This window comes from Perognathus longimembris, chromosome 7 (genome assembly GCF_023159225.1).
Source record: "Perognathus longimembris pacificus isolate PPM17 chromosome 7, ASM2315922v1, whole genome shotgun sequence".
NCBI lineage: Eukaryota > Metazoa > Chordata > Mammalia > Rodentia > Heteromyidae > Perognathus > Perognathus longimembris.
The window spans coordinates 49,716,772-49,732,796 of NC_063167.1; the positions used below are offsets into that span (position 1 = coordinate 49,716,772).

The window sequence follows — 16,025 nt, forward strand, 5'->3', positions numbered from 1 at the left end:
AACAGTTCAACTTTATAGGTTAGCTTAAAGGTCTGTAAGTGTATGCCTTGCCTTACTAAAAGACTCATTCAGTAAGATTATCCATGATCTTTGTATTTTAAATAGCAATGCCCAGATTTAGTGATAGCTGAAATATACCAAAATTTGTGTGAGCATATGTATCATAGTGACATGAAGTTATACTCTAACCATGAGGCATGTTTACTGATTGCAGAAAAGCAGGAGATAGGTTTATCTTTTTTCTAGTCCTGGGGCTTCAATTCTGGGTTTGGGAATTGTCCCTGAACTTCTTTTGCTCAAGGATAGCACTACAACTTGAGCCCCAGTGTCACTTCAACTGTTTCTGAGTAGTTCATTGGAAATAGAGTCTCATGGACTTTCCTGCCCAGGCTGCCTTCGAACCTAAGTCCTCAGATTTCAGCCTCCTGAGTCACTAGGATTATAGGCATGATCTGTTGGTGCCCATATTAGATTTTTAAAATTGAATTTTGAATAATAAAACATATGGCTGTGCCAGCTGTTGTCAGGCAAATAAGTGACTGGAGAACATATATGGATATGTACATATGTAACATATATATTTAGACATACATATATATGTGTGTTCTTTTACAGATAGTCATTTATTTTTTCAGTTATTTTCAGATGAAGAACATGTATTTCTCCTTTTCCAGTTTAGATTGTGTTGCTTTTTACCCTTATGTGATGAGAAACTTGTAAATGATTGCAGTGCTTTGTGATAATTCTGCATTGGATTATGCTGATTTGCTAATATAAATGTATACTGTACTATCAGGGAATTTGGGCATTCAGAGAGAAGTAATTATGTTGAGTTAGTTTTAGCTTTAGGTTTGAGTTGGCTCACCAATCGTGGAAACTCAGGTAATTCCTTGAATCATAAAGACTTGTTCACAGTGAAGTTTCTTAGCTTCATTCACTTCCAAAAATTCTATAGACAGACTTCCAGAGAACGGTACAATTTCTGACACTGAATACAATTTTCTATGAGGAGGGGGATCCAAATTTACCAAAATATTTCATAGTAACTCTCTACACAGACTGGCATTAATTCGGAAAACACAGGCTCAGCAAGAGAATTTACCCAATTTCACTTCTTTTGATAAAAATCATTCAGAGGAAGTAAAACTTCTACAGCTCTGTTGCACAAACCAAATATGCAAAAAGCCCATTTATGTTACTGGTAGATTAGTTCTCACTTACAAAGGTAGCTCTCAAGAAATGTGTCCTTCATTCCAGAGCATTAAAAGAGCTTTTTTACAGATCCTAGGAGAAACGGACTAACTGTTGGTATTCCTTTGAAGCATATAGAACCACAGGGCTTTTGTCAAATACAGAATGGGACTTGGAGACAACAGAAGAAAGATAATACTGTCTAAGAAATTTTATCTTTCTCTGTGTGAATAGGTTTATATGATTATGGAAGCTGATCACAATGTGTGGTGATCCAGGCATTGTTGTCGGGGTAGCACCATATTTTTGTTCAGTCACACACAATTGCTTCTGCTACAAGAAGTAGCAGAACTGTGCCTGTACAGATGGCCTTCTGCTGCAAACCGTGGGCATGTCACGCCAACTCAGTGGGCTTGAACTTCGCCCTAAAGCAGAGGTTTGAAGCCCTTCATGGTACATATTGGATAATTTTTATTGATAGTTATTGACATATTATTGGTATCTAGTGGGCAGAGTCCAAGAGTGCTCTTCAACAACCTAGACAAAGAGCTATCTGGCCCAGTATGGTTATAGTGCAAAGACAGATTTTAGCCCACCCTGAAAATTCATGGAGATGTGTTCTACTTGGACCCATGTTTGTTACAGGGGCACTAGATATTCTTCTATTCTGTAACATTAGAAATAAGCCTTTGGACAGAGTTAAATGAAAAGTTTCCTAAAATATTCTTTTCTCCCAGGCCAACAGTTTTTCCTTTCTCCAAAATACAGATTAAATATCATCTAAGGGAGATTATTCCTGCTTTAGAGTAAACATGACGCTCTCCATGTACTTTTATACTGCCATGTGAGTTCTTTAATTGTTGTTCTGACTGAACTATTTTTGGTTCCCCTATTAGACTGTATAACTTAGTTGAACTTTGTTGAACTTAGTTGAAGATTTTATTAATCTTTATATCTTTCATAGCTTCTAGAGCTTTGCACATAATAAGAATAAAATTATAGATTGAAAAAAAGAATAAGCCCAAGGCACTGGCTTGGATTTCTCCATACCCAGCATCTACACTGGATTTTCTCAAGACTGGAGTAAACCCAAAGGCATCAGGGGTATGTGACTCATGTCACATAGTAAGGCCTTCAGGCTGGCAATCACAATGGTGGACATTTCTGGACACCTGTACTCAGGGCAACTATGATGACTTTTACCTGAAATGCTACATAAGGAGGTAGGGGCAGTAAGATCTAGCCTCACACTTTAGAATCCCTTTGTGTAAGGAATCAGGGACCGGCTTCTTTCTAGATGCCTTTTCTTAGAAGCAAGGAAGGCATGCATAATTTGTTCATCTTAAGAAGCTTGACTTCACAGTCTGCTTTAACAGACTCTTCTCTTCCTTGCAAAAGGAGGATGACCAGAATGAGCACAGAAAATGGGGCAGCAGGGGCACCCACAAAGGGTCAGCTCACATTAATACCCAAACACTGACTATTCAATTTTGAATATGAGCAAGTGTAAATCTTATCCCAACTTTCTATAGTAATGATACCCAATTCCAGAAGAAAGAGGAAGTTCAGAACAATCTAGACATGTGTTTTTGTATCAAAAACAGTATCATGTTCAAAACAGGGAAAGAGCACCTCTCAGATTTATAGAAAAATTAATGACACTTTGTTCTATGTAAGAACATGAGTATAAAATAACATGACCTAATTATTCCAGATAGATAGCATGAAGTTTTATGTTACTTAGAATCTATTTTTATTTGACAAATCATGCTAAATTGTTTTGGTAAAATACTTACTACAGTTGTAAGATAGATATTCCTGACATGAATCACCATCAGGAAAAAAAGACAGGGACATTTCACAACATTCAGTTTTATTTTCATTGACAAAGACAGCATAAATGATATACATTTATTAAATATACAGGCTAGCTATGACTTGAATGCCATCAAAAATAAAATATTGGGGTACTTCTCATAGTTTCTTTTATTCCTTGGCTATACAATATTGAAAACCAGATGTTCAATCACACTGGAAGATATAATATGCTTCAGATCATAGCTGTACATAGAGATAACAAAAACATCTTCTCCTTTAGACAGCTGTGTAAGGATGGGGTGCTGAGAAAAGCCAGCAACAAGGACTTTTTGTACTGAGCTTTATAGTAGAATTGAAGAGCCAGTGGTGTCAGTTCTTCCTTAGGCACACCAAAAAAGTGGTGCTTACATTCATTCCTCATGTAAAGATCAGGATAATCAGTGCCTATTTTTAATTTGCTTAAAATGTATATGCTATTTTGTTATTTGTCCAAAAACATTTAGTAAGAGGATATAACTAAAAAATTTCCTTCCTTTTCTTTCCCCCTCCATTTTCTCTTCCCCCCTCTTCTCTCTCTCTCTCTCTCTCTCTCTTCTTCCTATCCTCTCACTGAGGATAATATTTTAAGATTTAATGAATACCTAAGTTCATTTACCTCAATCCTTTTATCACTTTCTTTTATGAGAGAGAGAGAGAGAGAACGAGAGAGAGCAAGAGCAAGAGAGAGTGAGTGCACTGGTCATGCCTTGCTTTGTACTACTGAGAACAAGTATACAAAGACATACAACATCTATTCCCTCACTTTGCATCTGGTGCCTGGCTAAAAAGGAGGAAGGAGGTTGGCAATGGGCTTGTTTTCCTTCTCTATGTTCAATACTTATTTCCCAAGACCAAACGAGTGTCTCTGTCTCTCTCTGTCTCTGTCTCTCTCTCGTCTCTCTCTTCTCTCTTCTCTCTCTCTCTCTCACTTTAGTGCTTAACTGGAGATAAGAATCTCGGGATTTTCTGCCCTGGCTGCCTTTGAACCATGATTCTCATGTCTCAGCCTCCTGAATAGCAAGTATTAGAGGGGTGAGCCACCAGTGCCCAGCAAGCATTCTTTTTAAAAGTAAAAATAATATTAAATTACATGTATTTTCCATTGTTTGATTATTTACTTTTGAGCTTTTGGAAAACTGAAAACCACAAAAGGAAAACTAAAAAATATTACTTATGCCTGGTGATTGTTCTGATTTTGTCTAGGTATGTGATCATTTTGAAGGATCAAAATAGTCTAATTCTTTTTTTTTTTTTTCCAGTCCTAGCATTGTCCCTGGTGTCTGTTTTGCTCAAAGCTAGCACTCTACCACTTTAGATGTGTGCCGGGCTTACTCGAGTCGCCTCCCCTGGTGCAGGGATGTCAGGCTTTACTCTATTATCTACTCTCCCTTTCTCACCCTCTCCCCTGGTCACCCGAGCTGCAGGCAAGGCCAGGGTGGAGCGGGGTGGGGGTGGGGGCAGACTAGGAAAGACCTCAGGTGCACGTGGCCATAAGGAGATCCCTTTTCCTCCCTCCTTACCCAGGAAGGAAGCCAGGCACACGGAGTCTCGGAGACAGCTTCAAGAGCAAGATCTGATTTAATAAGGGAGTGGCTAACAGTTGATATAGTAATGCTGACTAGAAAAGGGGTGATAGACCAAGAGCTGGTGATAGGCTGGCGAGCTTGTCTTAAGACCCCCTCATGAGCTAAGGTCACTTGCATAGCACCATCCCATGGGCAAAGCCCGCGAAAGTGGGGAGCACATGGGCTGGCAAGAGATTGGGGGGCTGGTTGCAAAGCCAGTTCTTCTGGTTCTGGGCCCAGAAAAGTATGGCTTGCTTCCACACTGCCCCAGGGCTGGGGGAAGGGCAGCATCTTGAGATAGCTCTCCTTTGCCCTTCCCCCCTCAAGGCCAAAGCTGAACCCCAACAGATGTGGGTAATCCTAGCTACTCAGGAAGCTGAGATCTGAGGATTGCCTTTCAAAGCCAGCCCAGGCAGGAAAGTCTGTGAGACTATCTCCAGTTAACCACCAGAAAACTGGAAGTGGCAATCTGTCTCAAGTGATAGAGCACTAGCCTTGAGCTGAAGAGCTCAGGGACAGCAACCAGGCCCAGAGTTCAAGCCTCATGACCAACCAAAAAAATTAGATGTGGGATCATCTCTAATATGCTCAACAAGCATGAAAAGACTGATTTGTACCTCATGGTGATCTCTTTCTTTCCTTCCTGTTTTTGCACCCATAGTTAAATGGCCCTGTCAAAGTAGACATTACAAAAAGATTTCATTGACTGGGACTTGGGATATTAGAAATATGAAGCTTTCTATTTCTTAAAAAAATCTAGCTTCACCAATTGAAAATAATGTCTGCTACTTTCTCTGTATGAGAAAAATGGATAAGCAGGCTGAAGGAAAGGATGTAGAGGGAACTAAGACTCAATCCTAATGATGACATATGTAAATCTATTAACTATTTAAGCAGTTTGCTACGTGAAGCTGACTCCTAAAAATAATATTCTTGAGATACTATAGTGGATCTGTATGACATATAAATGAATATACTATGTGTCTTTTTAAATTGCATTTCTAGAGAATAATAAGGTACTCTGCTTATGACATCATGAGGGTATGATAAGCTTGTATGAATTATAAAATTTAATAATAAAATCTTCACTTTAGGAATGATGAAACAATATTTAAAACAAAATATTTTCCTTATTTCTCCAGTTCATATATCTTATGTAATTTCTACCTGGTAGCTGAGTTATAATTCTAAATTGATGACAGCTTCTCAACAAATGTGGAGGTGAGTTAGGTGATGCATAAATCACCCTATCATAAGTAATATTATGACATCCAATATATAGCTTACTTCTTATCAATATTTTATTGCATCTCAGAAAATCTTTCTACAGATTTTGCCACAATTGCATATTTTTGTATATTTATTTAGACACAGATTTTGAGACATATACAAACACAAAACAAGCAATAAATATATTTGAAAATGTCATGGTTTATATTTAAACCTCATATAGATAAAACAACATTTTTAATTATTCAAATGAAGCTTTTAACTTGTTATAGCAATAAATACTCTGAGTCTCACTGCATCACTTTTCAAGCATCTTGATTGTTTTGAGAGAAAGTTTCAAGTTACTGTGAAAATAAGTAAGCAATACGCACATCAAATATTTCAAAGACCAAAACTGTTCTCTTTTCGCTCTCTGATTTTGTCCCAACCCACAAGAACTACTAAATAATTGTTGATGTTAGCAAATGTGAAGCAGAGCAGTCATCTGAGCCAAAAACCCAAGAAAAGCATGAAAAATGTTAGATAAAAATATCTTGTCCACTTGAAAATCTAGTACTGAATACTACCAAGTGTCCATCTTGTTAGAATACTGTTTGTCAGAACCTAATTTTTACATTCCTCAATATCAGTATGGCCAAAAATTCTTTTGTGGTTATCCTACATGATGGTCTGCATTTTTGTCTGTAACTAGATAAAGCTATCTTTTATAAGATAAAAACATGTTAGGTAGAGGGGCTGGGGATATAGCCTAGTGGCAAGAGTGCCTGCCTCAGATACACGAGGCCCTAGGTTCGATTCCCCAGCACCACATATACAGAAAACGGCCAGAAGCGGCGCTGTGGCTCAAGTGGCAGAGTGCTAGCCTTGAGCGGGAAGAAGCCAGGGACAGTGCTCAGGCCCTGAGTCCAAGGCCCAGGACTGGCCAAAAAAAAAAAAAAAAGAAATCAAAAAAAAAAAATGTTAGGTAGAAATATATATGTGCATTGTATTTTTAGAGTGCTTTAGATCGCATGTGACTAACACAGTTACTATATAGATGATAGATAGCATTAGCAAGTTTGACAAATCTTGAAATATCATATGCTGTTTCTTCAACTGAAAAATATTTTAAGACATTTATCACATCCATTTGAAAAGTAAATTGCTCTTATTTGACATGCCAACTTTCTCTTTTATGGTACAGCATAGTAAAAAATTGAAAAATCAAACAGTTGCTGATTTTACATGTATTTATTTCTACATGCCATTCACTCACTTATTTTATGTGATTTTCTAGGTCTCTAATTGTTTTGAAACCAATATGTCTAACTTCAGGAACTGTTCTAATTAGTGTATGCATTTTTCTTCCTGCTCAGATACATACACATATAAACTGGGTTTATGGAAAATAATTTAAAGGCCAACAAAATAAAACCTAGGAATAGATTTCGCTTTCTTCCTTGACTGTGTCTATCTACTTCCTAACAACAGAAAGAATCTCTGTACCTCATTTCTGAAATTTAACTTCAACTACCATAAAAGGCTAAAATAATTTGGGATTTTCATTTAATAAATTTTTCCTTTATTTAATCAATTGCTTGCTAGATAACAAAATTCACATGCCACTGTCTTCTCTAAGCTAGTCAAAAGTCGCCATTCACTCACTTCTACCATATATCCCCTGGACAGGAATTTATTTTGTAACCAAGGGCACATTTCAGACTTTTATGTCTTTCTGTATTTTGTTGTTAAACGAAAATATCTCATTACAGTAATCTCCAGTAATTTCCAGTTGGAAGTGTGTCTCCTAAATTATTAATGCAGACAAAGCACTTTGTTGTACAATAAAATGTCACAATACCTATAAAGACAAATTTGTATTTCTATAATTAAATAAGCAGAAACAATTCATTCTATTGGCTTAATGGACTGTATGTAATGGAATGAAATGTTTCAATGGTATGGCGTGTGTCTTACCAAGGAGCACATAGTTTTGACAGATGTTTATACATTTATTCATTAAAAAAATACTTATAAAACAATTTGTGCTCCAGATACTATACTAGTGTTGGAATGAATAACTAGATGACTCCTCACCATTCAAATCTGTATCACACATCTGTATCACCATTCAAATTTGTATCACAAATCGGATTACAACTTATTACAAGGCCATCCAACATGTAAAACCTCTTATAAGTATGTTGAAAATGTGGTTAATTTCGTTTTATATTCTGTGAAGTGACCTATAGGATAACTAAACCTTAACATAGAAAGATTTCATTATAGGGCTTAGTATTAGATTTTTATTTCTCACCTTTCCAGCACCTAGATTAGGGGAACCATCCTGAACTACATCTACATTTTCAAAAGACTCTGTGTCTTCTAATTTAATTTGACATAGTGATTTGCCCTAGTTATTACTGATGCCCTACACTGGTGGACAAACTAATTTAATAGGTACATTATACCAGTTAAAATTAATTCCATTAAAATAAGAAGTACAAATAAATTTCTAGGTTTGAAAAACTAGGAAACAACAGAACAAACTGAAAATTAAAGTGTTCCTAATAAAATGATAATGAGTTTAAAAAATGAATGCATTGGTAAGTATGATAAATATGTGAACATGTTGTAACAAGAAGCATTACTATGTTTATTGAGAAAACTTTTTCAAAAGTATAATTCTCAAAAGTTAGAGTAGTGATTTATTTTTACTACAGAGATGATAAGCCTAGCTAGCAAAGTTTATATTAATGTTGACTCTAAGGAAAAAATAGCATTAAATATTTAGCTAGAATTATTTTAATGAGAGGGAAAAATCTTTGGAAGATCAATATTATTAGTTTTTTATCCTATATGCAGGCCAAACTATGAAAATCTTATTGAACTTTCCAAGTATTTATTTGTTTTGGAATCAGAGTATAAATTTAAAGATGCAAAAGCCTATGCCAGTGGCTTATACCTATAATCCTAGATATTCAGAAGGCTGAGATCTGAGGTTTGTGGTTTGAAGCCAATCCAGGCAGATAAATCTGAGAATCTCTCTCCAAATAAATCACACACACAAAAAGAAAAGCCAGAGTTAGAGGCATGGCTCAACAGATTGAACCTCATGTGTGAGTGAAAAAGCCAAGTAAGGGCTGGGGATATGGCCTAGTGGCAAGAGTGCTTGACTTGTATACATGAGGCCCTGGGTTCAATTCCCCAGCACCACATATACAGAAAATGGCCAGAAATGGTGCTGTGGCCCAAGTGGCAGAGTGCTAGCCTTGAGCAAAAAGAAGCCAGGGACAGTGCTCAGGCCCTGAGTCCAAGCCCCAGGAATGGCAAAGAAAAAAAAAAAAAGCCAAGTAAGAAGGTGAAGTTTTGAGTTTAAAACCCGGTATTAACACAAAAATAAATAAATAAATAAATAATAAAGATATAAAAGTCTGAATAATTTATTTGTAATAAAACAAGGGAAAGAATACCAATGCTTAGTTTTCAAAATAGATCTTTATATAGCATTCTGAAAAGGAAAAACCATCATCCTGTCCTATAGATCAGCTCCATAAATTTCCTCTTGGTTGGTTGGAATGTAAAATTTCTTCATAAGAAGAAAAAAAACATTTAGCAATTTTTGGCAGCCAGAAACTCTGACATTTTGGAAACAAATGGAATTATCTCCTTTTTAGGTAAGGAGTAAATCAATAATGCATCAAACTAAAAAGTAAATGTTGTAAGGTTAGAAATTAATTTGATACTGTCAGAAAAAAAGATGCATGTACATAGTTAGGGTGACTCAAATTCCAGCATTAGGCTCAAGTTATAACCATACCTCTGGCTGATAATGGAAGGCAGGCTGCTAGTTGCTCAGCTCAGACTCATGGAAAGTGCATGCATTGTGCATAGTGTAAGGTGCATGAGTAGCTCCTCCTCATCTGGCCCCAAAGTTCCAAAAGGTTCCAAGGGTGATCTTTTCTTGGGATTTCTCCCAGAGTGAGGAGCCTTGCTTTGCTTTCTAAATAAACAGACTTTAATACTTCGCTGTCACCCTTCATTGTCCATGAATTTCATTCTTTGAACTCTGTGAGACAAAGGACCCCAGACTACCCATGATCAGAACTACATCAATGGTTGAACAACATTTAAATGCTATTGATATCAATGAATATTGTGGATACATGACACATTTTTTTCATCCTAAACTTAAGTATAAGTGGAGAAAAGGTGACAGAGGAAGAGTTAGACAATGAAAGAGAACACAGAAGAGCAATTTCCTTAAGCAAAAACAAATCGCTCTTGCCGTGTTTTTAAGATTTGTGGCTAAATCTCCATCTCAGTATGTTGAAATATTTCCCATCCTAATCAGGCCCCCAAGTAGACTAAGCTCATTTATAATAAATGTTTTATCCACATAAATAATCACATATTCAATTGCCACATGGCAGAGATCCCCCCCAAATTAGACTGTTATTAATATACTTTCCTTTGTTTATGTCTCAGTACTTTTGGCACATGGCTTTCTCAGGCCATCTTAGCTTAATATTCAAAATTCCATCTCAATGCATAAACAGTAGCATGCCAGAGATGCCTAAATTCACAAAGTTTAGAGATATTTGTTGCCCCAAACTGTGAACATACAAGTTTGCTAAGTGTTCTCTTTCATGCTCTTGTCTGTGTTATTTCATTAGATAATGAAATGGGCTGCCCTTTCTGTCCATCGTTAGAGCAGCTGGAGACAGCATTGGCTACCTGGCAGAACTTTCGTAGAAGGATCTTTCTTAGCAGCAGATAAACCCAGGGATCCAAGATCTGGTTCAATGAAGCCAGGCGAACAGCTATTAAGAAGAAGTTGCATTCTTTCTGCTTTCCTGCCTGTGTCTTGCAGTGTTCAACTGACATCTGGTTGAAGATCATTTTCAACATCATTATCTAACAAAGAAAGAGAAATAATTATTAGAAGGATTAGTAAGGTTGTATATTCCTGCAGAATGTCTTGCACCTACTGGATTTTCAACATGTTGATTGCATTGAAACAATGAGTACAACAACTTTTACAGATACAGGACACATTATAAGATATGAGTTTTCCTACATTTTTCTTTGCTGTTTGACATGCCTTGGCTCTTGTAAATGTGTGTATTCTCAAGCTCATTGTCTCTGGAATTTAGGAAACTTAGAAATGAAACATTATAAAATACCTAAATTTACGTATTGTAGAAATCTCCAGTGCATTGAGACCCAGTAAGAGAAAATTCTAACAAAAACAAATTTAAACATAAATGACCTACTTTTCAAAAAAAATTTCCTCTGTGTAAAAAGTAGAAGCAAGGAAGGAGAAAATATTGCAATGTTACTGTTATTTTTGTCACTATTAGTGTTATTGTATCTTTAAGTTGCAGGCACCATTTCAATTTCCTCATTTTGTACTTAACAAATGACATAAGTATGATTATTATCTCCTTTATGCAGTTGCAGAAACAAAGATTTAAAGTGAAATGGATAAGCCAAACTTAAATTTGAGCTCACTATGTATCTAATTGTTCTTTTTGTTTTTGTTTTAGGTCCCCTCCACATACTAAAATATATACTCCATGATAGTAGGGATATAGCACTATTTATTTTCCCTTCTAGCATATTCTTAGTGCCTAGACCGATGTTTTCACTAGTGCATAAATCAACAATAGTTATAATAGTGTATATATTGTTGACAATAATTATTTGCCATTTAGGCTTTTCTACTTTTGTATTTCTATGGTACTATGAATAACACTACATACAAAAGTAGCCCACATCTGATTCTTCTCCTTAAGCGTATAACTGCTTTTAATTATTACTAGTAGTATGGATCTCCAGGTTGCATAAAAAATTGAACATTTAGGGATTATATGAAACTATGTTTGGGGAGAAAACACTATCTTTAAATGTTTTTGAAGGTTAGCATTTTTAAACATTTATCCAAAAAATCACGAACAAGGCCGTAGAAAAGCTACCAGCACAACCATGTTCACTGAAGCATTATTTACCATAGCTAAAATATGGAACCGACCCAGATGCCCCTCAGTAGATGAAAGGATCATATACAAAATGGAATTCTATGCTTCCATCAGAAAGAATGACATTGCCCCATTCATAAGGAAATGGAAAGACTTGGATAAACATTTTCTAAATCTTGAGAACAATGTGTTGTCTAGACTTTCTCTTGGTACCTCAGGTATATGGGTTGGAAAAATGATAGTGATAGATTTTCCTACTTGCGTGTCATAAAGTTAACTTATCATCTATGCTTTAAGGAAAGAATATTTTTCACTTTTTAAAAACTGCTTTCAAAAAATAGATTTTTTTCCTTCTCCCTTTCACCTAGAACATGAATACTTATTGGTTCCAGGAATTTTGTGATGTTTTTAGGAGAAAGATTAAACATTCTCCTAGACATAATACATATATTAAGCCAAACTAAAATAAATCACTCATGATTTACAGTTCATACTAATTGAGAAGGAAATTCTTATGTAGCAAATACTGCTGCAGTGGATTGCTGGCTCATTTACCATCGTGTGTGTGTGTGTGCGCGCATGCATAGCTGTTGTCCCTAAGCTTTTTTGTTCAAGGCTCATTCTTTACCACTTGAGCAACAGCTCGATTTCTGGCTTTTTAAGTAGTTAATTGGAGACACGAGCCTCATGGATTTTCTTGCCTGGGCTGGCCTCAACTTCAGATCTCAGCCTTTGGAGTAAAATTTGATATTATTTTAGTGTGTGCACTGAGTAATGATTCGACATTACTAAAAAGATTTTTAAAATATTTTACTGTATATTAATTATACAAAATAATGGGTTTCATTGGGAAATTTTCAACACCAGTGTATTGTACTTCAATCATATTCATCCCTCAACAACCTCTCTCAATCCTACTTTCTACTTCCATATCATCTGTTTTAATCCTAAATTATGCATATGAGAGAAATCAATGGATAGTTAGCTTTCTGAGCCTTGCTTATTTCACTTAATATGATAGAGGAATAAAGGAAATCTTACTGCTGGAGAGAGTGTAGATTAGTTCAATCATTGTGGATACCAGCCTGAAAGTCCTTAGGAAATTAAAAATGGGATTAACATATTTCAATAGATTTTCTAGTCATTCATACAATGGACTCAAAGGCAGTACATCTTTATTTGTGCTACTATTCACAAATCAGATTATGAAATCAGCCTAGTTACTCATAAACAGATGAATGGATACAAATGTGACTATTATAACATATGTACACAAGTGACGATTATATATACTACGTATATATGTATATGTTATATGTAAAATATATACTATATAATATATAGTATATATATATATATATATATATATACAATGGAGTATTATTCATCCAAAAACAAGAAGTAAATTATGTCATTTGCAGTAAATTCAATGGAAGTAACCACTTACATAAGTGTAAGTATGGGTATTTTAGTTTGAATCTTTCCTATTAAGTTGAAATTTGTGTTTGTATGTGCCAGTCATGGAGTTTGAACACAGGGACTAGACACTATCCCTGAGATTTTTTTGCTCAAGGCTAGCTAGTCTCATCGACTACTTCTACCAATATTGGCTTCAAACTTCAATCCTTAGAACTCAGCTTCCTGGGAAGCTAGGAATACAAGCATAAGTCACTGGTACTGACCTTTTGTTATTTAATTTGGTTAAATTAAATTAAAGAAAAACGTATATACAGATGATATATTAGTTTCCTTGAACATCCACCGTTCCTGTGCTCTGAATGTTAAAGCACTCTGATGTATGTGCAAGAGTGCCTGGGGGGTGGGAAGTGGTACGCTGTATAAGATGCTCATTACTCCTTATTTGAATTTTTGCAACTACACTACCAGATGGAGAAGATATACAGTAAGCATTTATTAATCACATGGTAGAGAAAGGAAGACTTAAGATCAAAGTTAGGTAACTGATGTCCAAGTCAGAAGTAGAACTGAGTCAGAGTAGTGAAAGCTTTTAACTCTAGTCAGTGAATTTGCTTGGCTCTTATTTCTTTAAATAATGCTCTCCAAAGTTTTGTGACTCTCATTCCTAGTTCTCCGAGACTGTACTTTCTAACTTCATAGTTTTCCTCTCTTCTCCTTCATTTATCCTTAACCAAAACACGCATTTGAAGGTTTCCTAATGAGAAATGTTTATATCACATAATTTTGCAGCATTGTCCTAACATTGCTTAGCCATACCAACATATGCAGAGGCCATCCAGTTCAACCTCACTGTTGAGGAGCAAATTTAATAAAGCCCAGAGCAAAAGCCATAAATAATGCCAGAGCAGGCAAGAGAATTCAGCTGTAATCCACTGTTACTTTAAAATTCTGTAAGATTACATTGGAGTGCAGATGCAATAACACAACTACTTAAAAATATTTATAAGCCATTAATTTCTGAAGTGTTTGGATGAGAACAAGTAAGAAAGCTCTGGACACAGCAGAATCTGGGATGCAGAGATGACTTCACACCTGGAAAACAGAGTTGCAAGCAGACTGAAAGACTACACTTGTTTTTGTTTTGTTTTGTTTTGTTTTTAATCCAGAGTGAAGCTTCTTCACAAGAAAATCCTTCCAAATATGTAATTAAGTGGTTTAAAGGACCCAAACTGGTTTCTGTGTATCATAATACAACACATTTGTCAAATGATAGCAGGAATTTCCAGTAGATCTGGTTATTCTCCTATAGCTTAATCACAGAGTATTGTGCAAAACAAAACACCTGAGAGAAAAGTTGACTTGTTTGGAACTTTTCCCTTAAAGACTTATATTAGGAATAAATTGGAAAAGTGAAAACATCCCAAAATGGAGTCTAAGGGCAGAGATAACCCATTTTATTACCTTCCCCACAAACTAGTTTTTCTGAATTTATTTATGCATCATCTTCAGTATATATGTGTGGCCTATATAATTCAAGGGCATACATATGAACCATTTGGGCATACAGCCTAACTGGTAGAGTGCCTGACTCCCAAGCATGAGGCTCAAAGTTCAATCCTCCATCCCTATAATAGACAAAGAAGTGAAATGCTGAACAATTTAAGTATGCGATTAAAGTACCAATGTGATCAGATAAAGTCTAAGTGCTGAATAGTAAAAACGCTCTCCCTGGTCATTCTTTGCACAGTTACTGGTAGAGGGACAACTCATTTTTTTTTCTCTTTGAAGATGATACAAATTATTTGTACTTGACAGTAAGCAAGGATGTAGAATGTAGGGGTCACTGATTCTATGTTTCAGCTGTCTTGGGTTTGGGGAGCTGTCATTCCAGCTGATGATCAGAAGGAAGGCAAGAGGCCCTACCAAAGTCACAGGGAGCTCAGAGAACATGTTCTTAGAAGAGATGCACCTCTCTCCAGAAGGAACTGATCTCACCTCTCTCTTGAGGAGATCATTTATGGATTATTTATTTACCTTTACCTTAAAAATTGTTTTTAAGTAGCTGACAAAGGGCTTTCAATTCAACATGTTAATTGATGAGTACAATGCATCTTGATCAATGTCAACCTAAGATTATTTCTTGTAGGTAGAGGTTCAGAAAGAGTATTCTTGAAGCATGCATATGCATTTATTTTTAAAATTGTTTTGCTTTATGGACAAAGTGAAGCACAGAAGGGTTACAGTTTCATATGTAAGGCAGGGAGTACATTTCTTGTTCAACTTGTTACCTTCTCCCTCATTTTGCCCTCCCCTGCCCGCCTCCCCCTTTCCTTGTTGCATTTATTTTTGAAAACATCACTTCTGCACTGATAGAATATTCTGCTTTCTTTGTCCCTTTTCCTCTGTAGGAGTAGAACTTAACTAATATTATTAAATTCTGCTAGAAATCTATGGTCATGCCGAAGGTTTCCTCTCAAAATCTGGATGATGTCATAGAAATCTTTTCAAATGCATATGCAAATATTTGTAATCACTTTTTAACTCCTTAAGTTAAGAGACGTAAATTTACATTTATGCTCAACATTAGATGAGGAATTGGAGCTCTCTACTCTCTCTGCTCTCATTTGGAAATGGCAGTATCATGCCCACTGCTTTCTAATTCCAATTATCTCCCTATTGCACATCTTCTGGTTTCTGGGAAGGCTAGAGTGACTACTCATGTGCCAGCTATTGCTTACAGAGCTTGATTTCATAATTTCATAATCATTGCATTATCAATAGGAAATTACTGGAAATTGCAATG

The 16,025-nt window shown here is 35.9% G+C and overlaps 1 protein-coding gene across 3 annotated transcripts in view; it reads right to left on the reverse strand.

Moving 5' to 3' along the window:
* Positions 1-16,025, reverse strand: part of Ptger3 (prostaglandin E receptor 3) — a 65,577-nt gene that overhangs the window by 23,827 nt on the left and 25,725 nt on the right. For all 3 annotated transcript variants that reach the window (XR_007211638.1, XR_007211637.1, XM_048351581.1), the window contains exon 2: positions 10,560-10,739. Coding sequence is in view for 1 of the 3 variants with exons in the window: in XM_048351581.1 (XP_048207538.1) it covers positions 10,560-10,739 (180 nt within the window). In the remaining 2 variants the exon portion in view is untranslated. The remainder of the gene's footprint in view (positions 1-10,559; positions 10,740-16,025) is intronic.